Source organism: Littorina saxatilis, linkage group LG1 (assembly GCF_037325665.1).
Source record: "Littorina saxatilis isolate snail1 linkage group LG1, US_GU_Lsax_2.0, whole genome shotgun sequence".
NCBI classification, from domain to species: Eukaryota; Metazoa; Mollusca; class Gastropoda; order Littorinimorpha; family Littorinidae; genus Littorina; species Littorina saxatilis.
Window position 1 is genome coordinate 29,561,433 of NC_090245.1, and position 24,845 is coordinate 29,586,277.

At 42.5% G+C, this 24,845-nt stretch overlaps 1 protein-coding gene across 1 annotated transcript; it reads right to left on the minus strand.

Moving 5' to 3' along the window:
- Positions 1 to 9,098: 9,098 nt before the first annotated feature.
- Positions 9,099 to 24,125, minus strand: LOC138966327 (peptidoglycan-recognition protein SC2-like). The gene is made up of 6 exons (XM_070338521.1): positions 23,989 to 24,125; positions 22,821 to 22,949; positions 22,189 to 22,332; positions 18,029 to 18,214; positions 16,425 to 16,538; positions 9,099 to 9,412 (listed from the first exon to the last, which is right to left on the minus strand). Exons 1-6 carry the CDS (start codon positions 24,041 to 24,043, stop codon positions 9,189 to 9,191), a joined length of 852 nt encoding a protein of 283 aa, XP_070194622.1. The 5' UTR covers positions 24,044 to 24,125; the 3' UTR covers positions 9,099 to 9,188.
- Between the last annotated feature and the right edge of the window lie 720 nt (positions 24,126 to 24,845).

Sequence of the window (24,845 nt, forward strand, 5' to 3'; positions counted from 1 at the left end):
GTGAAAGTTGAGGCGGCACTGTCACGCCCTCATTTTTCAACCAAATTGGTTGAAATTTTGGTCAAGTAATCTTCGACGAAGCCCGGACTTCGGTATTGCATTTCAGCTTGGTGGCTTAACAATTAATTAATGACTTTGGTCATTAAAAATCTGAAAATTGTAAAAAAAATTAAAATTTATAAAACGATCCAAATTTACGTTTATCTTATTCTCCATCATTTGCTGATTCCAAAAACATATAAATATGTTATATTCGGATTAAAAACAAGCTCTGAAAATTAAATATATAAAAATTATTATCAATTTTTTTTTTTTTGAAATCAATTTAAAAACACTTTCATCTTATTCCTTGTCGGTTCCTGATTCCAAAAACATATAGATATGATATGTTTGGATTAAAAACACGCTCAGAAAGTTAAAACGAAGAGAGGTACAGAAAAGCGTGCTATCCTTCTCAGCGCAACGAATACCCCGCTCTTCTTGTCAATTCCACGGGCACTGCCTTTGCCACGGGCGGTGGAGTGACGATGCTACGAGTATACGGTCTTGCTGCGTTGCGTTGCGTTCAGTTTCATTCTGTGAGTTCGACAGCTACTTGACTAAATGTTGTATTTTCGCCTTACGCGACTTGTTTTACATTTAGTCAAGTTATGACTAAATGTTTTAACATAGAGGGGGGAATCGAGACGAGGGTCGTGGTGTATATGTGTATGTGTGTGTGTGTGCGTGCGTGCGTGCGTGTAGAGCGATTCAGACCAAACTACTGGACCGATCTTTATGAAATTTGACATGAAAGTTCCTGGGTATGATATCCCCATACGTTTTTTTCATTTTTTTGATAAATGTCTTTGATGACGTCATATCCGGCTTTTCGTGAAAGTTGAGGCGGCACTGTCACGCCCTCATTTTTTAACCAAATTGGTTGAAATTTTGGTCAAGTAATGTTCGACAAAGCCCGGACTTCGGTATTGCATTTCAGCTTGGTGGCTTAAAATTTAATTGATGACTTTGGTCATTAAAAATCTGAAAATTGTAAAAAAAAAAATGTTTTTTATAAAACTATCCAAATTTACGTTCATCTTATTCTCCATCATTTGCTGATTCCAAAAAACATATAAATATGTTATATTTGGATTAAAAACAAGCTCTGAAAATTAAATATATAAAAATTATTATCAAAATTAAATTTCGAAATCAATTTAAAAACACTTTCATCTTATTCCTTGTCGGTTCCTGATTCCAAAAACATATAGATATGATATGTTTGGATTGAAAACACGCTCAGAAAGTTAAAACGAAGAGAGGTACAGAAAAGCGTGCTATCCTTCTCAGCGCAACTACTACCCCGCTCTTCTTGTCAATCATTTTCACTGCCTTTGCCATGAGCGGTGGACTGACGATGCTACGAGTATACGGTCTTGCTGAAAAATGGCATTGCGTTCAGTTTCATTCTGTGAGTTCGACAGCTACTTGACTAAATGTTGTATTTTCGCCTTACGCGAATCGCTCTACACACACACACACACACACACGCACACACGCACACACGCACATACACCACGACCCTCGTTTCGATTCCCCCTCGATGTTAAAATATTTAGTCAAAACTTGACTAAATATAACAAGTCGCGTAAGGCGAAAATACAATATTTAGTCAAGTAGCTGCCATTTTTCAGCAAGACCGTATACTCGTAGCATCGTCAGTCCACCGCTCATGGCAAAGGCAGTGAAATTGACAAGAAGAGCGGGGTAGTAGTTGCGCTAAGAAGGATAGCACGCTTTTCTGTACCTCTCTTTGTTTTAACTTTCTGAGCGTGTTTTTAATCCAAACATATCATATCTATATGTTTTTGGAATCAGGAACCGACAAGGAATAAGATGAAAGTGTTTTTAAATTGATTTGGACAATTTAATTTTGATAATAATTTTTATATATTTAATTTTCAGAGCTTGTTTTGAATCCGAATATAACATATTTATATGTTTTTGGAATCAGAAAATGATGGAGATTAAGATAAACGTAAATTTGGATCGTTTTATAAATTTTTATTTTTTTTTACAATTTTCCGATTTTTAATGACCAAAGTCATTAATTAATTTTTAAGCCACCAAGCTGAAATGCAATACCGAACCCCGGGCTTCGTCGAAGATTACTTGACCAAAATTTCAACCAATTTGGTTGAAAAATGAGGGCGTGACAGTGCCGCCTCAACTTTCACGAAAAGCCGGATATGACGTCATCAAAGACATTTATCAAAAAAATGAAAAAAACGTTCGGGCATTTCATACCCAGGAACTCTCATGTCAAATTTCGTAAAGATCGGTCCAGTAGTTTAGTCTGAATCGCTCTACACACACACACACACAGACAGACGCACATACACCATACCCTCGTTTCGATTCCCCCTCGATGTTAAAATATTTAGTCAAAACTTGACTAAATATAAAAATGGGGAGTAAAAATTTCGTGGAGTGAGTAATTTTTTCGTGCCTTGGGGAGTTCTTTTCTCGTACGAAAAGTGTACTCGGAGTAAGAATTTCGTACGAAATATTTACTCCGGAGTAAATTTTTCGTGGAGTAAAAATTTTGTGTTACACCGGAAGGAGGTCACGCAAAGCACGTGTTTCCGCGAGCAGTCGAATGTTCTGCATATCGCTTGCTTCTGAAGCAAACCCACTCCGTATAACCGGTTGATACGAAGAAACTACCCACGCTCCGGTTCAATCGATATCAGCTCTCACGCGGCGGCAAAGCGAGGTGAGTTGCTCCACAAATTGCATCATAACTTTCACAAAAAGACATTTTATCGTATTATTGTTGTTTGCACTTTAGCATAAGAAGTATGCGTACCATATTCCAGAATTATTTTATTATTTAAAAGGGGAGCAGAGAATATTGACACATTTCAAGCGTTCTGCGCCAAAATGTTGACTTTTCATTGTTATTATGGAATATTTAATGCAAGTAAAAGATTATAGTCAACGGGAAAGTCAAGATTAAAGGCACAGTAAGCCTCCCGTAAACCATCACAGAGCTCCCCGAGCGTCTAAATACAGTACAAGCATACTTCCATTTGAACGCTCACCGAACGGGAACATCCTGGCTGCTTTCTGTCGAGCGTGAGACATTTTCAAAGAATTTATTTTCGTAGACTTGTTCGTTAACAACAACGGCGCCTCGTTTTTGCGCTAGACCTAACTTTTAAAATCTAAATAATAAATTGACAGCTTGTTACACAAACATTCTTTAATCATAAAAGAATTCGTTTTTCATCAAGACAAGATCAGAACAATTCGAAGTTGTGAAAGTTTAAAAAAAAGAAAAGCCCGGAAGCAGGGTCACGCTAGGGTCGTAGCAGACGAAGGTTTATCAGTGAGGGCCCCAAAGGGGGGGTATCATCACGATCACGGGAAGGAAAATTTTAGCTTTCACGATCACAGTTACCTTGACTTTTGTTTTCACGATCACGAACACCAGTGGCAAATCACGGTCACGGTAAAAGTTGCATGTACAGAAAGCACGTGTCAAAGTAAACACAACCACACAGTAATTAAATTCGCTCCTCTGGATCTATTGTTTATTCAACACAAAGTGAGAACTGTTGCACTTTTTTATTATTATTTTTTGAATTCTCTTTCATACACACATAGAAATACATATCATGATTTGTAATCAGTAACAAGAATGTTGTTTTCATTGTTTTCTCTCTCTCTCTCTCTCTCTCTCTCTCTCTCTCTCTCTCTCTCTCTCTCTCTCTCTCTCTCTCTCTCTCTCTCTCCACTTATACACATTCAACTCACACACATGAATATATATGCACAATTTCACATTTCCAGAGCTAAATCTTGTAAACCCATTTTCTCAAAAACTATTGGGTGGATTGAAATTAAAGGGTTCTTTATTTTCAACTTTGCCATACAATTTGAGGTACACCATCGCCTGGTTTCATGGCCTTAAAAAAGAAACAGGAATGCTACAGGCCAAAAATGGTTTTACCTGAAAGAAGCGCCCAGTGCCAGTGGCGAAGCCACAAGCCTGAGCCTGCGAAGCAGGCAAGCCAACTAGGGGGGTCCGGGGGCATGCCCCCCCGAATTTTTTTTCAAAAAACGGTTAAAATCTGTGCAATCTGGTGCATTCTGGGCATCATTTTCAGGGCTGTAATAGTGTTGTGATCTTGTTAAAAATCCTATTTTAGCCTTCCCCCACCACCATTCAACACACCTCCAAACTGGTGAAAACAACACTACTGTGCGCTGGCTTCATTGAGACCGGCGCCCGGTTGCGTTGCGCGATATTCACACGGATCGTTTTTGCGGAAATTTTTCAACTTCACCGGAATAAATTTGACTTTACCGGATTTTGAAAACGGCTTTATCGGATTTCCGGCAATAACCGGAAAAGTAGCATGCCTGACAAAATCAGTCCCCAACGAACATGACTTTGATCGTCTTTGACATGAGGATCAAGTGACCCAAACTGGCACGTCTCCCCGCCATTGTTTCTGAATTTAACCCATTGTTGATATTAAAGTTTACAGGCGCTAACATAAATCCAAGCTTAATGCAAAGAAGCGACAATTAGAATCTATGCCAAGCGTGTCCACGTTGCTGGGATGAAAAACACATTTCTAGTTTCGGTTTTGGCTACACGCAGACTCGATCTCGAGCCAGTCGAGGTCACACTGAGCGAGTGACAGCCGGACGTGGCAATGTCGACAATGTCAATGATCTCACTCAAACTCAAAGACCTTGAACAAATTTCAAGATCTTTGCCTGCATTCAGAACAGTCATAGAGCAACATAGATCAACATAACTTGATATTTCGTCTTCGGAAAGACCGACCCGTAGCCTGACCTTTTCACCAAGGAAGGCATTCTCGCCGCCTGCTTTGGTCTGGCTTGAATCCACAAAATATAACAGAAGTTCGATGACAGTACCGCTGCACGCCATATTTGATCTTCGAATTCGAATTTGACTGAATGCACTCAAAACTTTTGCACGAAGCCCTTCCATTGGTAGAAGTTTGGCAGACTTTTGCAATTTGCCTTCTGATTGGATCTCTTTTTTGTGTGATTGGTTCTCTTAAAGGGAAGCAATCGCTGTCAAAATCATATTTCTGAATGTGTTCTTGCTTCCCTTCAATCGGTATTGGCTCCTTGACGAATAGAGGATCATAGAGTGATACAGCTGTGAAAAATGTACGTTGAAAATAAAATGCTTTGCAATAATGCCCATCACGATCACGAAAACAAATGACGATCACGATCACGAGACTTGATTTTTTTTGTCATCACGGATCACGGGCAAAGTCCCATCACGATCACAGAAATGGAAATTTCGGCAATCACGGTCACAGAAAGGTCAAAAAACGCCAATCACGATCACGATTTTAAACCCTTTGGGGCCCTCATCAGTGCAAATCGCCGTTCCTCTCAACAGTCAAAAGCCATCGCTAGAGTTCTTGTGAACCACAGCCGTTGTTTCGTGCATAACAAACGTGCTATTGTAGATAAGCTCACATCAAGTCGAGTCGCATTCATTACTAACTGACGACTGCATTGTGAAAAAGGAAAACTGGATCACACGGGTTCCCGATGGCTCAGGGGTAAGATAAACCACGCAATAATAAATTCTTTGAAAATTGTTCGCTCTTTACGGAGGGCACCTAGGATGTTCTCAATTGGTGAGTGTTTAAATGAAAGGGTGTTTGTACTGTGTGTAAAAGCCTGACCGTATCTGTGATGGTTTACGGGAGGCTTACTCTGCCTTTAATCAATTCTCGAAACATGAGTGTACTTGTTGGTCTTTGAAAAGTTGCAATTCGATTACATGTCAAGAAATCGCGTAGCAACCCTACAAATTGCCGGTTGATACTCTCACGCTCGGTAGGGTGAGACTCTCACGCAAAGTTTTCATTCTCTGGTTGAGACTCTCACGAATGATTTTTGCTTTATTTGAGCAAAAGAAACCCAACAATTTACTCGTTTATGCAGGCAATCTTTGTTTGTCCGGTATTTTGCCACTGATTCCTGTTCTCTTCCCCCCCCCCCCCCCCACACACATATATACATGACCCCTCTCCCCATCATAGAGTTGTTATGATCCCTTTTCCCCTATTGTAGTTTCGGCAAACTCGGGGTGTACTGCCTCTTTACAGACAGTATGAGCTGTCATTCATACCCTAATACACCCTTGATAATGTAAATGTCCGAGAAAACCCACACTGTTGCAGATCCTCTGTTATTGGGGAAAACAAGGATCATGGTGATTTTCTTGACATGATTCACTTGAATTTCTGCTTGTTCATGATCAAAAACTATATTTAACTACATTTCTAACTGTATAAGAGGCATGTTTGGAAGTGGATTGTGGAGTAAATATGTAAACCTGAAATACATGAAGTAAATACTAATACTTTGGCTCGGCTCGTTGATTTCATTAGAAACTCTCCTACTCTTTGTCTTAGTGAAGTTAGTCAGGTCTCTGATCAAATCTTCGTCCTCGCTTGATTTCTTCTTCTTCCTCTTCTTCTTCTTCTTCCGTGGTAGGACTGGGTTCTCTCGAACGTTGAAAAGTCCTGCAGGTTGTCCATACACTTTTGGATTTCTGCCGTTCTGACCCAGTGACTGTGTAAAAAACATATCTCAGTGACGCAACATGCTCTCTCCAACGCTGGTGTCACTCACGTCAGTTTCAATTAAAGTGACAATCACTTTGCCTTTGCCGACTCTGATTCTGAAACAGACCAGATCTGCAAGTCAATCAATGCTTTGTGGATGAATGCTGGCGGGACCCTGTCTGTCAAACTGAGAGAGAGAGAGAGAGAGAGAGAGAGAGAGAGAGAGAGATAGAGAGAGATAGAGAGAGGTTTTAAACATTAAGAGACTACATAAGAGATTTTGCATCAAATCCAAACAGGTAAACATGCTAAGACATGAAATATTCTCCGTTTTCCATTTGAAAAACTGCGTGAGACTCGCAACCGAGTATGCGTGAGAGTCGCAACCTTTCAAAATAAAGCAAGCGTGAGAGTATCAACCGGCAATTTGTGGGGTTGCTACGCGATTTCTTGACGTGTAATCGAATTGCAACTTTTCAAAGACCAACAAGTACACTCATGTTTCAAGAATTGATTAATCTTGACTTTCCCGTTGACTATAATCTTTTACTTGCATTAAATATTCCATAATAACAATGAAAAGTCAACATTTTGGCGCAGAACGCTTGAAATGTGTCAATATTCTCTGCTCCCCTTTTACAAGTGCATTTAAATAATAAAATAATTCTGGAATATGGTACGCATACTTCTTATGCTAAAGTGTAAACAACAATAATACGATAAAATGTCTTTTTGTGAAAGTTATGATGCAATTTGTGGAGCAACTCACCTCGCTTTGCCGCCGCGTGAGAGCTGAAATCGATTGAACCGGAGCGTGGGTAGTTTCTTCGTATCAACCGGTTATACGGTGTGCAACCGCCGCCGATAAGTTCGTGTGACTCGCAGTCGTTTGTTGCATTTTAGATTCAGAGGTACACAAGTACGTGCTATTGCAAATATAAATGTAGCGAGTCGCATTGAAATCACAAACTGACGACGAAATTGTGAAAAAAGGCAAGTGTGTGACACGGCCCGTTCACGATGGCTCAGGTGTAAAATAAACCACGAAATCTGGGGCCAGTTTCATAAGCCAGAAACACAGTCGACCAACTGCAGTTGTCCGAGAGAACCACAGTAATCCGACGTTATCGGGTTTCACGAACAAAATTTCAGTCGGTCGACTGCGGGTCGTCTCACCGGAAGTAAGCCAAACACGGTGATGCTCTCCCCCCAACACTGTGTTCGGCTTACTGCGGTAAACCGAAAATAAATGTAATTATCCGCACAGTCAATGGCAGAATGCTCACACTTTTTTGGATTGTGAGCCAAACCTTGTGATTGTTCTTCGAAATGTATCTATCATGACGCAGTACTCCAGGTGACAAGTCAGGGTTATGTCTTGAAGACGTCACATTATGGCGTAAAAGGGTTTGACGTCACGCGAAGGAATTACTGAAAGTCTCGGTCATTGTTATTTTGAGCGGGCCGAGACTTGTTTTTTCTTCGAAATCGGCCATTTCCACGTGCGAATGAGCAAACGGAAGTGGTAATGTTGCTAAATTTAGCCCTCGACTTGGCCATTCGGATTACTGTACAGTCGGTCGACTGCGGTTGTCCGCGGGTGACGGTGATTCGCTCATGAAACGCGCTTTTCGGTGACACGGCGATCAACCACAGTCCATCGACTGGGCAGTCGATCGACTGTCAGTCGGTTCCCTGCTATCTTATGAAACTGGCCCCTGGTGTGTGGTTTACGCAAGCTAAATAGCCATTCAAACGAACTGTGTCATTCAATGCTGTTAAATGCTATTGCAAGTGAGTTCCATGAGGTTAGAACTGCTTTTTTTCGTGAGAACTGAGATTTAAATCGTTCTGTGAACCATTCAATGAGGCAGACTGGGCCTTTAAGATAGGTGTAGGTATGAAATATATGTATCAGAACACATCCCGAACAAGTCTGCACAGGAATAGACCAGTTACTAGTATGTATCTGGTATGTGTCAGAGTGGCATGTTCTTATTCCACTGAGGGATCTGTGATGTACAGGATGGATTACACGCCTGATAATGAATGTTAAGCCTATCAATTTAACCTCCACAACTAAAAGAAAAGAAGAAAGAAAATTCTATGGCAAGCAAATGTAGTGTTTTAACAGTGCTGGTGTGTGTTTGTGTGTGTGTGTGATGGTGTGTGTGTGTGTGTGTGTGTGTGTGTGTGATGGTGTGTGTGTGCGTGTGTGCGGTGTGTGTGTGTGTGTGTGTGTGTGTGTGTGTGTGTGTGTGTGTGAATGAATTAATGCTGCACTCTCAAATGGCCCGTACATCCCGCCTCTCTCTCATACCGTGCACAGAAACACACACACACACACACACACACACACACACACACACACACACACACACACACACACATACAACACTCACCCCCTCCCACACAGTCGTTCTCACTGTCCTCCAATCCATCACTCTACATCACAATTATAACAACAACATTCCAAAGGACTTTTCTACCAGCCAAATTTTTAGGGAGAACAAATCTCGGCCAACATCCAAAAAATACGCGACAGCGGCTCAGCAGACAGCTGCAACATTAACCGTATCTCTGAGTGCCGGACTTGTAGTGCGGCCACGAGTGGATGAGGTTGTACAGGGCAGTGCCCGGACAGTCCGTGGACCCCACGTCACGGTGTCCCTTGAGGGTGTAGGAGGAACTGATGTAGCCCCCGGCAAGGCCGCACGAGATCAGCTGCTTGATGGTGTTCAACGCCGCGTCGTTGGGAACTCGGCTGTTGAAGTCTCCGATCACACAGATAGCTGTTTAAAGCGAGATGCAGAGTTTTGTGTAGTACCGATGCATTGAATAGTTTGGCAACAACAATAGACACTTTATTGTCTATTCAAATAAATAATTGTCATTGGCGTATCTAAAGTTTCTGTTGAAGGTGGAGACGAACAAGTCGTGACGACAGCGCGTCTGCACTTAGAAACACTGCAGCATGGTATCAAACAAAACTGGGTTCTGAGACCTTTAATCCGCTCGGACGGATAAAATAGATAACACATTGAGATAAACTTTATCTCAATGTGTTATCTATTTTATCCGTCCGAGCGGTCTCAGTGTGAACGTATGTGAACAATTCGACAAAACACAATGTTCAATGCATAAGGTTTGTCTGTTTGAACTATTTCAAAGTACCTGCATAGTAGCATGCTTGTACTGATCACTGCCAATATCAATTTGAGAATGATGAGGCTATTTTGATCTTTAGCGGAGTAAATTCAAAACTCACAAGCCAGTTTCATTATTGTGTTATATCTCAGCGATTGAACTTCCTTTTACGAATGAAAAAAAAAAGGCCCAATGCAATTGATTAACGGAACGAACTCCAAAAGTGAGCATATTTTGTTATTTATGTCGTTGGTCGAAGGAAAGCTTGTTTCGGCCGCCATGTTTGTCTCCTTTTAGTTGTCACTTTCGTCATCAAAACTATGATGGCCGCGCCGACGTTTTCCTTCTGAACCATATGCAAATAAAACGCATCTGCACAGTTCAATCCGTAAGTCGAATTGAAATTCATTTTTTTAAATTTGATTTAACCTTTTTATTAAAAAGGCAAGTTATGCACATTCAAAGGCTTAGATTGCAGCAAAAAAACTTGTCTGAATTTACAATGTTAAAGTTCAAGAATAACTAATGAGAAATGCTAATCAAGTACGACTGATTTTGTTTGATCAGGGAGCGTTTACCATTACCCGCTATTACGAGCTAGTCGTGTGACAGAGAGTTTTCTTGCACACGAGACTGTAGATGTTTCACGACGGCTTTAGCCGGAGTGAAACAGCAGCAGTCGAGTGTGCAAGAACACTCTCTGTCACACGACTAGCTCGTAATGGCGATTATGTCTCACAGCTTCAACAGAGGAGAGAACAAACACGTTTTGCGTACTCACGCTTGATAAACCTAAACACAGGAGCAGCCATTGTGGAGAGATCTACTTTTTGACGAAAGTGAACGAACAACTATGAATGACGTCTCGGTATATGTGAATGACGTCACAGTCATCGTCACAGTCTGTATCTTTTGAAGCATTCCATTCTTCATGACGTCTTTCTGTGTCTGCATCCGCGAAATGTTTGTTCTTTCCGGGGTCTTTGTCATCTATGTTCAGAACTCTTGTCCTTCTTGTAGTCTGGGGACTCGTGGCAGGATACTGCATATCATTGAACAAAGCACCAAAATTGGCATACATATACCTTTTTACATTCTCTATCGAATAAGAGGATGACACAACTGATCGGAAAAGGTCATGACCTTCAAACCTATACTATTCATAAAAAGAAACGTATCAATTCTAAAAGTCTATATACTGCCAGTTTCTGTCAGAATCAGGTTTGCAAAATAAGAAAAAGAAAGCCCTTTAGTATTCCTAATGGCATGAGAGGATGACAATTTGATTAAATCATCACGATTATACTCGTCATAAAAAATAAAGCATCATTTCCTAAAATCGCACACAAAATTAGCAAGTTAGTAAAAGTGCAAAACAGAGCAAGAACACAGCCTTTTTAGTATCCCCTGCGACAATTAAACATACAAAAGCACGCAGTCTCAAGTTCACAGTGAAAGAAATACATCTTTCACCAAATTGTAAACTTGGTTTCGGGGCGCGTGTTGTTCGTTTTACTCGCGAAAAGAGAAACGATGCCTACGCGACATCTTCTCAAACTTTCGCAAAACAGCAATGTTTGATGGATCCATATCTGCTTATCAGAGTAAACAATGTATCCATTGGAAAGGTAACAAGGTCACTAAATCGCTTGACACGCATTTTGAGTGATCATGACTCATGAGCTTGATATCACTTACCTCACTTTCCCGCAAACAACAATACAGAACTTCCGTCTATCTCGATGTTTATGAGGCCTGGATGTCACATCTGTAGCATGAGCCGCCACAGGAGCACATGACTTCCTTCTGCCTTGTTCTGAGGTATAAAAGAAGGCCAGTATATATATGGCCAGCGGCTATGTCAACCATGCCAATGACAGACATTCGGCTCTCCTGCCAGGAAGCCAAACTGCTACTAGCCAAGCTAAAAAGAGAGGAAAGAGAGCAGACTCTGTCACAAACATGTGAAGAGAGAGGATGGATACACCTCCCCTACAATAGGAAAGGGCACCACCTCCCACTCCCCCCGAGACCCATGAGCCTGTTGCGTCGCTTGCGCACGGTCAGCAGCCGCATCTACTGGGACAAGGCAGTCTGTCAGTGTGGCAAGACTGGACACCTCACACACGTGTTTGAAGGTTGTGACACTCTCCAGGAAGAGATGGCTAGTCTCATCCGCTACAGAAGGGAGAATGCCCTCAGTCCGGGAGACTTTCTCCGCCCACACCCATCACTCGGAGAGATACCGATGATGGTCTTGGTCACCAATCTGTTCACCTCAACTGTTGCGAGCTGGTTCTAGTGTGCTTGCAGCAGATCCAGCACAGCACAGATCCACTTCTGGAATCTTAAGCTAAATGTGTCTCGAGACACACATTTTGTAGTCCTGGCATCCTGAAAGGCAGAGGCCCCAACCTACAGGTTTGCTTCCATACCAAAAACGCCTCCTGAGACACGGGAACGTGGGAGCAGAGGCAACAGCTCCGCTTGAACCTCAGAAACCAAATGTGCCTCCATACACACAGATCCCTTAGACGGCCGAGGCTGTGGCCTCTAAGGTTCTCTTGTACCAAACCGCCTCCTGACTCTGCATCAGATTGCTTGCGTTGGCATCTGCTTACATAGACCCACATTAAGTCACCACCGAGTGGTAGACACAGACGACATTTGGTAGCACTGACTGCCAGCTCCACGGTAATGCGTACCCCTAGCGCGGCTCTGGTTGGGTGGGAATGTTCTGAGCAAAACACTATGTGTTACTCCATACCCCCCGCCCTCCATGGAACTTCTTGACCCCAACATATTGGGTGGGGAGTTTGCCCAGTCGGTAGAGGCGCTGGCTTTAAAACCGGTTGTTACTATCAGCGTGGGTTCAACCCCCAAGTTCGGCGCGAGATGTGTGTCCCAGAGTCAACTTTGCGCAGACTCTCCTCGGTGTCCGAACACCCCCCGTGTGCACGCATGCGCACGATAAAGACCCTAGGGTCACAGCGAAAGCCTCAGGCCTTGGAAACACGAATACATGCATGCAAAAATATGAAGCCCGGGTGTCCGTTCGGCCAACAGCCAATAAAGTAACCATTTCAGCACTGACCCAAGACGACCCAACCCGGTCCCTAGCTCATTTCAGGTCTCCTCTAGCAGCCGGCAGCCAGCGGTCTACACCCCCCCCCCCCCCCCTGCATTTTTATTTTTTATTTTCATACAAAGCCGGATTTTTTCCTTGTAACATGCCCCTAATGGCTTTGCCGTGAGGGCGTAAAACTTACATTTTCTCTTTCTGGACAGTGGTGTGTCCCTCGACGTTGAGTGAAATTACCTTGAAGATGTGGGTCGTTTACTTCTCTTGTCTCCTTTCCTTGTGTTGAACATCAGAACTTCGGAAACTGACGACACTGACTTCTGCTTGTTGCTGATCTCCGTCAAAGTCGAACCAGACACGTTTCCATGCATTATCATACCTGTGAGTGCACGCAGACTTTCGGGAACAACGTCTGCTGAGGCCTTAACAGTACCGTCAAAACAATAGTCTTTGGAAAGGATATCTTTACGGACAATCTGTGCGGCACGTGCAAGATGAAATGCGTCATCATCTAATGTTCTTGCAAAATTCAGCAAACTGCTGACGTCTGTATCGAAAATAAGGACAGTTTCTTTCCCTTGCCTTTGAGCTTGCAGATTTGGCACCATATGAAGAAGTCTTTCTTTGAGTCTTGTTGTATGAACCTTTTTGTTATATGAACAGTGCAGCTCACGAAACTGGCTGTCATACACTTTGCACAGTTCAGACATTTTGAACAGTGACATGGACTTGCTTTCTCTCTCTTCTTCAATGAAAGAAAGGAGTTGACTTAACACTGTTAACTCATTTTGTTCGTGTGCGTCATTAATTCCCCGTTCTGCTAAGGCTTTTTTTAGATTTATTGTACAAAGTCAACTTGCAAGATGAATGATATTTGGCGTCCAAGGCATGCATATCCCCCTCTGATAATTTTCCCAAGAGTGATCGGTCCTGCACAATCTCTGCATATTCACGAATTGTTTGGTCGATGGTAAATGTACATGCGTTCACAAGTTTTTCAGAAGTACCATCTTTTCCGCATCACGGTCACACACAGGTCCTATCGTCCTCCTTGTTTTGACGGGGCTGTGCAGTTCTTTCTGGTCATTATCTTCTTCTTTCCAGTATCTCTTCTCAGCACGAGCAACTTTCTGGTTATCAAATTTGTTCCTGCAGGTTCTGTGCCATACAGCTTTTTTCTCTTCAAAGGTTGTCTTCATATCATTACATTGTTCAAGGAGATCCTTGTTCAAAACAAACACAGACGAATCCCCAAGGGCTTCAAGTTTCAAAATATTGTCGACGACACGACCGTACCCAGTCTGCACGCCAGCTTTGGCAAATGTTGATTGTGTCGGATTTACTCATTTTTCTTCTGTCTCTGTTTGGCATATCGCACATAAAGACCAGTCGACCAGGGCACGGGCCTCCAACATTGATGGGTGTGAATTACCTTCATGAACCGCTTCTTCTGAAGACTCCTCTTGTGTTGGCAGTGGTCTGGGATCCAAGCTTTTTTCCTGGACAGATTCCGGGAGATTGTGAGGGTCCAGGGAAGTCTCTGCATCCAGGATGAGATAACCTAATGAAAACAAACAAGGGCAATAAATCAACTGCAAAACAATTTTGTTTGTGACTTAATCAAACACACACACACACACACACACACACACACACACACACACACACACACACACACACACACACACACACAAACACACACACACACACACACACACACACACACACACCTAATACACAAGCGAGCAGGCATATCCCCCCCCCCCCTCACCCTTTCGCCTCATACCTTCGCGAACCGTGTCTTCAGAAGACGTTCCTTGTTTTGGCAGTGGTCTTGAATCCATGCTTTCTCTTGACTGATGCAAGGGTCAGGAAACGTCTCTGTATCCAGAGTGATAAAACCGAATCAAATACAGACAAACAAGGAAATAAATCACATGAAAGACAATGCTGTATGCGACTTAACTACCCCCCCCCCCACACACACACATAAAAACACACACATGCACACATACATTCTCTCTCTCTCTCTCTCTCTCTCTCTCTCTCTCTCTCTCTCTCTCTCTCTCTCTCTCTCTCTCTCTCTCTCTCTCTCTACACACCCACACAGGCACGCGGCACACACACATACGCACACACTAACACACACAAACACAGACACGCACGCACACACACACACACACACACACACACACGTACCAACACGCATGGCTAGAATATTAGGTTACATTAGATAATTATGTGACATGATCCGTCTACGGCTCTGTGCAGCGAATGAGAGAACCCAGTAGTGACCGCACGCAAAACGCACGTGGATTGAATGAAGCATGCACTTCAAATGTCTGTGTTTTCTTATGTCGTACCGATTTCTGTACATGCAATAACATCATCAAGATTCAAGAGTTAATTACCAATTACCTACATATCGAAGATGTACAAAATTCAATTTGATTTCTGACTGTCAGGGCCACCTAAAAACGAAAGCAAGGTAAACACGAACAGATCTAAACAGCAAGGCGTTTCCAAGATTTTGTGTCAACAAATAGTGTTGAAACAGTGTTACGGACAATAGCCGCTGCTTTCACAGGAACTCTTATTTTCCCAGGACGATCGTAGACTGGAACCATCTACAGGACGATCAAGTTCTGGCAGGATCTATGGAGATCTTTAAATCTGATCTCCACCCAGTTTAGGACTTATTTATATGCGCACCTCCCTTCCGTCGATCAAATGACAGAAGTGGTTTTTCAACGTGACACAGATACAGATCTGGCATTCATTGCAATCACTTTCGCGCCCCCCTCACCCCCTCCCGTCTACCCTCCCCCCCCCCCCCCCATTAAAAACATGTATACATGTAACTGAAAGCATCTTACCGTTTACTCGAAGGTCGTGGGTGCAAAATATATAGCAGGCGCCTTCATTCTGCAAACTCAAACGCCATGCTGTTGTTCTTCAAGCAGACGACAAGTATTCCGCGCAAAGCGATACGTCTAAAATCTGATTGGCTAATATTCCCAAGGTCGCGGATAACTCGTGTTGGAGTTATCTCCCGCACTGCGTTGTTTACCTTCGAAACGATTTTTATTTAATTAATTTTTTCACCCTTTCATACTTGCTGGATGACTTGTGTCATCCTCTTAATCGATTCTTTGTACTTTTATGTGCAATTGCTGAGAAAACTACAATTTGTTCAATGATTTGCAGTATTGTGGTGTATTCTTGCCACGAGTCCCCAGACTATAGTTTCAGACTAGGCCTCCTGAGCGAGCCACTTTCCAAGGGAAGCTAAACTCGCGTATGGAAACAGTACTGTAGTCTGGGATGCCGTTTTCAGTATTCTCAGCGTTGAAGAATTTGTAAAGAGAAGACACGACAACAGCAGGAGAAATAAAAGTCGTGTGTGCATTTTGGGGCTTTTGGAGGGACGATTTCGAGTTTGAATCCGTTCTTGCACATGCTCCAAAGCGTGTAACATACAATCTTGCACACGTTTGCTTTAGTAGTGGCAAAGAAGGAAAGCGTGTGACATACCTTCATCAGCTACAACACCGATAGATTAGATGAGCTCTTACCGATGCCCACCGAGTTATAGCCCTGGGTATGTGCCCCGATCTCTGTCCACCCTCTGGCCATGTAGGCGTTCCCATCCTCTCCCACCACGAAGTTGTAGCCTATGTCTGTCCAGCCTGCACGTGATAACAAACACAAAAATAACCCAAGGTGACAAGGCAGTGAAACAGCAACCAACTCAGTCAAGGAATTCTGCGTAAAGCTGCGGGCTTCTGCGTGTACATGGACTGACAGTACAATGTCACAGATTTATTTGCGATAATAGAGTGAGTGAATGAGAAAGAGACAGACAGTGTGTGTGTGTATGTGTGTGTGTGTGTGTGTGTGTGTGTGTGTGTGTGTGTGTGTGTGTGTGTATGCAATTTTATCTACTTAGTTATAAAGACATAACTTAGAATTGATATCCCGAACTACTAACGCTCCAATAGATATACCGTACATGTATCTCCCTCTTACTCGTATCTCACCGAGTTAAAGGCACAGTAAGCCTCCCGTAAACTATCACAGATACTGTCAGGCTTTTACACACAGTACAAACACCCTTCCATTTGAACGCTCATCAAACGGGAACATCCTAGGTGCCCTACGTAAAGACTGAGCGAGCAATTTTCAAAGAATTTATTTTTGCGTGGTTTATCTTACTCCTGAGCCATCGTGAACCCGTGTGATCCAGTTTCCCTTTTTCACAATGCAGTCGTCAGTTTGTAAAAGTTGTAATTTGAATGGGGCTCGCTGTGAGCTTATCTGCAATAGCACGTTATGTACCTCTGACTTTTCACGAACAAAACGAATGTGATTCATAAGAACTCTGGCGATGGCTTTTGACTGCCTATAAACCGTCGTCTGCTACGAAAATCACGACCTTGCGTGACCCTGCTTTCGGGCTTTTCAAACTTTCAAAACTTCGAATTGTACTGATCTTGTCTTGATGAAAAAAGAATTCTTTTATGATTTAAGAATGTTTGTGTAACAAGCTGAGAATTTATTATTTAGATTTTAAAAGTTAGGTCTAGCGCCAAAACGCACCACGGTCCGAATCATTCTGATAATCATCGCTCCTCGGATATCGCCAGTTGAAGGGAAGTAACTCATTTTTGACCTGAGTTCAGGATGGGTCCGATTGAGATGGAGACAATCCGAAAAATTATTTCTTTGAAAATTGCTCGCTCTTTACGTAGGGGACCTAGGATGTTCCCGTTCGGTGAGTGTTCAAATGGAAGCGTGTTTGTACTGTGTGTAAAAGCCTGACAGTATCTGTGATGGTTTACAGGAGGCTTACTGTCCGGGCGTGATTTCCGGTATCACAACAGCCGTCCAGCACCAAAACGAGGCGCCATTGTTGTAGCAGCCCAAGTCCACGAAAATAAATTCTTTGAAAATTTCTCACGCTCGACAGAAAGCAGCCAGGATGTTCCCGTTCGCTGAGCGTTCAAATGGAAGTATGCTTGTACTGTATGTAGACGCTCGGGGAGCTCTGTGATGGTTTACGGGAGGCTTACTGTGCCTTTAATTTGTAACCTCATTCTTCTTTCCGCCACCACACACAATGTTGACCACATTGTTCACTTGAGTCACCACAAAAGATCTCGCAGTTGGTCTCGCTCACCATGGCCGTCGAGATGATAGTCTTGGTACGCCTTGACCTTGGCCTTGCACGATGTCTCAGTGGAACACGGGGGACTGGAACCGTGATGGATGAACACGTACTGGGCAGGGCCCGCCATGTTGCCGATGTGATGCTTCGGGGCGCGAGCCCCCCACTCTACCCTAGAGATGATGTGGGGGCATGACCCTAAAAGAAACGATTGTACTATTGTGTCAGTAAATTAAATGTTTTGTGACTTGTAATCATGTGCTAGAGGTAAAACCAGCTTGGACTGCCTTCTGTTCGTATCACTTTACGACAGTGACCTGAGCTTACCACATATCACCCTGCAACCCCAAATGCAGCCAATTTAAAAGATATTTAACTGCTAACGATCCAGTCACGTTGTGCCACCGTATTTTTATATTGGAGAACGACAGGTCCAAGTGATTCACAGTAAATTAAGGTTAGGCATGACCGATTTAAACCAGCACCTAGTCGATAGGCATTTGAGCAATAATCCAGCGTGTGCCTATGGCCACGCATCAGAAGACGTAAAACACTTTCTTTTAGATTGCCCTCAATACGATAGAGACCGAACCAGAACAATAAGTACTCTCCCCACTGATCAAATTACCATATCAACACTCTTATTTGGTGATGCAAGTTTGTCAAAAGAATTAAATGAATCTGTTTTTGATAAAGTCCAGGAATATATTATTTCAACTGGCCGACTTGGGGCAAAACGAATTTGAGTGCAGTATGCCCCATTCATTATAGATAATTTAAGTCTAAATTTAATTAGGAAGTTATTGCGATTGTCATTGGTATATGCAATTGTGATGTATACTTATGTACTCTCTCTCTCTCTCTCTCTCTCTCTCTCTCTCTCTCTCTCTCTCTCTCTCTCTCTCTCTCTCTCTCTCTCTCTCTCTCTTTCTCTCTCGCTTACTCTCTCTCCTCTCTCTTTCCATTTTATATTCTTTGTTCATTCTATTGTCGTGTCCTGTCTCCATTATGCCTTTGCTTTTTGTCAAATATGTATATATATAGAGAATACTACATGGCTTGCTGTGGTACCAGATTTACACGAGTTGTTTTTTAAATATTGAACTGCGAGCGAAAGCGAGCTGTTCACTATTTGAAAAAGCAACGAGTGTAAATCTGGTACGGAACAGCAAGCCATGTAGTATTCTGTTTATCCTACATACTGTACTTACGTGTATTTTACTGAAAATGTCCTGCATTCGAGGCAGCTAAATTGAAGACGCTTGATGCGCTTGATGCGCCAGTGATGTATGAATGCTATTTATTTTTGTTTTTATCACACAGCAAGCTGCTTTCCTCGTGTATTTTTTATGTTCATTCATGTATTGTACACTTGGCAATAAATTATCTATCTATCTATCTATCTATATATCTATCTAGAACCTCGATCTCTTCTAAAGCCTCGTACAATCTATTACGTCAAAGCAAAGAAACGTCACTCTGAAAGTGTGGCGTGACGTGTTAGTTCTAAAGATTCATCGAGGGTAATTAGCGAGCGCAATTTGTGTTTCTATAATGACGTTTGTCTCGGTGACTTTGGCATCATAAGCAGTGGAAAAACAGGTCCCTGCCAGACTTGCTTGACATGACCTCATTTACATGATATACACACGTGTGATTTGAACGATTATTATCTCACGGGTGTCTCTCTCACGTATGTAGGATAAATATATATATATATGTATGTTTGCACATTTTGTTTGTTAATGGGGGCCAGATTCTCGTTTGTTTTGGTTTAAAAAGTACTTGTCGAAGTCTCGTCGCAAGTTATCACAATCAATATGTTAAATTCTCCCGGCAGGGTCACCACAATAAGCTTGAGCTTGTTAATGATCCGTGACATGTATCATGTTCAAATACATATGAATTGTTGAATAAACACTGTTTAAACCAACCCCAAATCCATCGCCCCCAGGAAAATGCTAAGGGTATCCTAACAAGTAATACTGCTCGGCTGTTACTGTAAACTAACAAACTAGCTAAACAACATGATTGATTGACTGACTGACTGACTGACTGAATGGCTACCTAACTAACTAAATGAAATTGATAAGTAAAAGCACATTTTCCTCTGGGAAAACTAAAGTCAACTGGTCAACTGACATAGTTATCTGTCCCCCCCCCCCCCCCCCCCCCCCCCCCCCGCGGCCCGACTGAAAGAAAATACACAACCTAGTCTGACTGGTTTACTTGTTTTTTTCAATCGCATATATATTATAAGATGTTTGGTGGCTTGTTGACAGACCAGCTTTTTTGTTGGTCCAAGGGGACCATATCGTCTTTTGTTTCATCTTTATCGACCAAGGCCGAAGGCCGCGGTTGATAAATATGAGACAAAAGGCGATATGCTCCCCGAGGACCAACAACAAAATGATGGTCTGACAACAAGCCACCAAACATCGTTTTTGTCATCATTTTGGTTGTGCAACAAAATGCACAATAACCCACAGGGAGACGAATTTTTAGAATCCAACTCCGGGCCACAAAGCATCGTCACAGTAGCACGAGATAACACGTCAAACTTGTATGTGACGTCAAACGTAGCTTGTTGACGCTTTTCTTCCAGTCTGAAAATGTACAGAGCTGCGATCATACCTGTGAGTTCAGTAAATGTTGAGCATATTTCTTTTCTTTTAAGTGTTTATGACTTTTCGTTGTGGATTTTGCGATTACAGAGATAAGTTGCAAATTGACCATGAGTCGCCGCGGTAATTATCAACATTGATTGGGTCTTTGAGAGTGAATGCTTACAATCGTTGTCCTCGGAAACACAAATCCAAAAGCCGCGATGGTACCACACATCAAACAATCAGCCTGATTGGCTTTTACTTAAATGACAATCCACGTTTCACATGAAAGCTCAAACCCATTCACCACCTCGAGTTATTGCATGGGGAACATGAGATTTATTTTCCTGGTGTTTGTGAATGAAAACTCGTGAAAATGATGACAATGATATTTATTCAACTATTGTTAAAAAAACAAAAAACAACGTTTTCTGCTATCAAATCTCCTATTTTTTTTAAGTTGTGATGTTAGGGGAAGGGCTCCTAATATGGACCGCTTTTTGTTTCTTGCTGATAACTAGCTTGTTTTCTTGCGAAGAAGTTTCATTTTGTGTTTGGTAGTCCTTCTCTCTTAGGTTAACCGTTAGGCCTAATTAGAGTAAAATAGCTTTGATAGACATTCAGCAAAAATTAAATACAGGAAAAAAATCACAAATGGTCCATATTAGGAGCCTGGGCGCCTAATATGGACCAGTGGAGAGGCCTTCACGAATTGCTGTAAAAAGCCCCCTATACTTCAAAATAACATGATACAACTTAGTGTGCAAGTCAGACTAATTAAAATATGATTTAGATTTATCTGTTTTGGGTTGATGAGAGCATTATTTGAAGCACACCAGAAAACTAAAGAAGCTTATCAAAAACATAGTGAAAATAAGTGAAATTATCAACTTCCACGAAAAGAAGACTATTTGTTATATATTTTTGATATCTCGAGGGCTAGTACTAGGTTATTTTCAGCAAGCTTCTTTATGAATTGATGAAAATAGCCTTTGGCTTTTATTTTCTTCGATTTGTTGATGGTGGTCCATATTAGGGGACTCACGCATACTTTGAGATTTTGCTATTATTTTTTGTGTGCAGTAGAAACTCGGGGTCAACTGACTGCTAAAATGTAACAAATACAGTCTTAGCTGTCATATGTAGCACGTTTTGTGTGATAAAAGCTTTGGCTGTGGACAGAAACGAGTCCGTTTTAGGCGGCAAATTTAGAGTGAACGCTGCCAAAAGTGAAAAAAAGAGAAAAAGCCTAACGGTTTTGAAGTTTGTGTTTCTGCAACTGTTTTGACATGTGCAAGTTATCCAGAGAGGGTGAATACAGCGAATGAAATTGTTTTGAGCGCTCTAGCGCCGCTAGTTTGTCAGAACTGGAGGTGGTCCATATTAGGAGCCGGTCCATATTAGGAGCCCTTCCCCAATATGTATAATTGTGTCCAATAAGAATGATGATACTGCAAATTGTCATCTTTTGCGCGCAGTTATCATTCATAACTAGTTGGAGGACCAAAAAAACCGTGTCTGGCAACAAGCCATCAGGCATAATGTTCATTTAAGGCCTTCACACACCGGATCCAGTCTGTTGCGAAGAGGAACCAGAAGACACGCAGCACTTCCTGCTGTTTGCGCCGGAACACAGCCCGCTGTGGTAAGTCCCGGAACACGAGTGGGAATCCTCCTGACACGTTCCTCCCTGGCCAGAACACGCCGCGTCTGACCCCGGTGGTGGCAAAACAGTAACATGAAAATACACAAGCACGCACATACACACACACACACACACACACACACACACACACACACACACTGACATATGCACGCACACACGCACGCACGCACACATACACACGCACACGACACACACACACATACACACACACACACTCACACACACACACACACTGCACAGGCAGTTGATTTTGTTGTTGTATGTATTCAAGTGCAGGGATGGGCTTATCGCACGCGAAAGTCTTGCGAGATCTGAGACGGTGAGTCGAATCGTTTACAAGGGAAGGACTGTGCGTGTTATTAGTCACCCAGAGTCGCCGAATCTTAGGAGTTCTTACGGTAAAAGTTAAGGATAATTTCTTTGCTGTGTATACCATCTTAAAAATATCCAGTCTTTAACATGGGATGAGAGCTTTCTTCAACTTAGGTACATACTATACAAATCTACAGTATGTCTGCTTTCTTAGACTCACCGTGGGAGGAGATGCAGCATTTCCTGCTGTTGGTACCAGAACAGAGACCGCTGTGGTAAGTCCCGGGACACGAGTAACTGTTGACATCGTGACATGAGCCTCCTTGGTTCTGGCAAGGCACGTCCGAGCCTGGACACAGGTTTCGTCAAAGTTTCAGAAGTTCTAGACTTGCATGCTACTATGTACATACGTACACACACACACGCGCAAATTACACGCGCGCGCAAATTCACACACACACATGAACCAACGCACGCACGCACCCACGCACGCACGCACACCAACACACACACACACACACTGTCTCTCTCTCTCTATCTCTCTCTTTCTCTCTCGTGCACACATGCGCAAACACAGACGGACGGACACACATACACACACACATAAACTCTCTCTCTCTCTCTCTCTCTCTCTCTCTCTCTCTCTCTCTCTCTCTCCGAGTCTCTCTCTTGTAAAATAAAAAAGTTCAGTCAGTCAGTCTCTCTCTCTCTCTCTCTCTCTCTCTCTCTCTCTCTCTCTCTCTCTCTCTCTCTCTCTCTCTCTCTCTCTCTCTCTCTCTCTCTCTCTCTCTCTCTCTCTCTCTCTCTCTGTGCGTGTGTGTGTGTGTGTCTGCATGTGTGTGTGCGTGCGTATATGTCTGTGTGTGTGTGCGCGCATATGTGTATGTTTGTGTGTGTGTGAGTGTGTGTGTGTGTGTGTGTGTGTGTGTGTGTATGTGTGTGTGTGTGAGTGTGTGTGTTGTATTGAGTGCGAACGTGGTTGCAGGCATGCGGCGCGCGTGTGTGTGCGAGTCGAATTTTCTTTTCCTTTGTATTATATTGACATACATGTACATTTCAATGTTCTATCATGCATTATGTATTCGTATAGGTAATGTTGTAATTAGTAATACTGTATGATTGCGATTGACAATTGTCCTTTTATTGTCTTTATTTTTATGTCTTAGTTTAGCAGGGACAGATTGTAAGACTAGGCGTGAGCCTAAAATCTCCATCCTTGAGTAATAAAGTTCGTTCGTTCGTTCGTTCGTTCGTTCTCTCTCTCTCTCTCTCTCTCTCTCTCTCTCTCTCTCTCTCTCTCTCTCTCTCTCTCTCTCAATCTCAGTGGTCGATGGTTTCACAAGTAAAATATGAGTCAGTATCTCTCAATATTAGAAAATCAGTCTCACCCTCGGCACGGGCGAAGATCACAACCAACAGAATGATACAGACTCGAAGCTTCATGACTGCCGTTGTACTGTGCTGTCTCCACGTCACTGAAAACCGCTCCCTTTGGTCAGAGCTTTGGTCTGATTTTATTTATTCTCAAAGCAGGTCAAAACTGATAAACTTGTGAAACAATCACGAACTAGGTGAATTTCGCACTGTCAGTTTACAACGCCAGTCTCAAAAATGTTCCTGGTTGTAATTGTAAATGTCTTTTGGGGCACGGAAATACTGCTCTGAATACAAAAGAAAAGACGTATCCGGACTGTGTATATTATTATTATTCTGTGTGTGTGTGTGAGTGTGTGAGTGTGTGTGTGTGTGTGTGTGTGTGTGTGTGTGTGTGTGTGTGTGTGTGTGTGTGTGTGTGTGTGATGTAATTTGGGTTGTTTTAGGGGGATACAGCCTCTTTAAGTACAATCACAGATTTTACATCGCGTTCGAAGCTCTGAGGTCGTTTAAAAAAAATAATCATCTTTAAAGTGCCTTTTGTTTTGCACCCGAGGCAAGCCTCTAAGTGAACCAGTGATTGTGCACATTCCCAAGGGCTAACGTTACCATTAGAGAAAGAAGGAGAGAGAGGGAAAAGGAGAGAGAGGGAGAGACGGAGAGAGAGAGATAGGGAGGCAGCCAGACAGACAAACAGAATTGTCAACCCACACGTAGACAGACAGACAGAATTGTCTTAATCGTACTGATACATATATATTTAAAAAAAAAAAGAAAAAAAAAAGAGAACGAGTGCTAGAGAGCGAGAGCCTGAGACAGAGACAGAAACAGAGATAGAGACAGAGATAGAGTTTAAATTTCAGAAAATACA

Coding starts and splice junctions, on each gene's coding strand:
- LOC138966327 (XM_070338521.1), bottom strand. CDS start 24,043: ATGAAGCTTCGAGTCTGTATCATTCTGTTGGTTGTGATCTTCGCCCGT. Junction 22,950..23,988: donor GATCTTCGCCCGTGCCGAGG/GTGAGACTGATT, acceptor ACCTGTGTCCAG/GCTCGGACGTGCCTTGCCAG. Junction 16,539..18,028: donor CTATCATCTCGACGGCCATG/GTGAGCGAGACC, acceptor TATCACGTGCAG/GCTGGACAGACATAGGCTAC.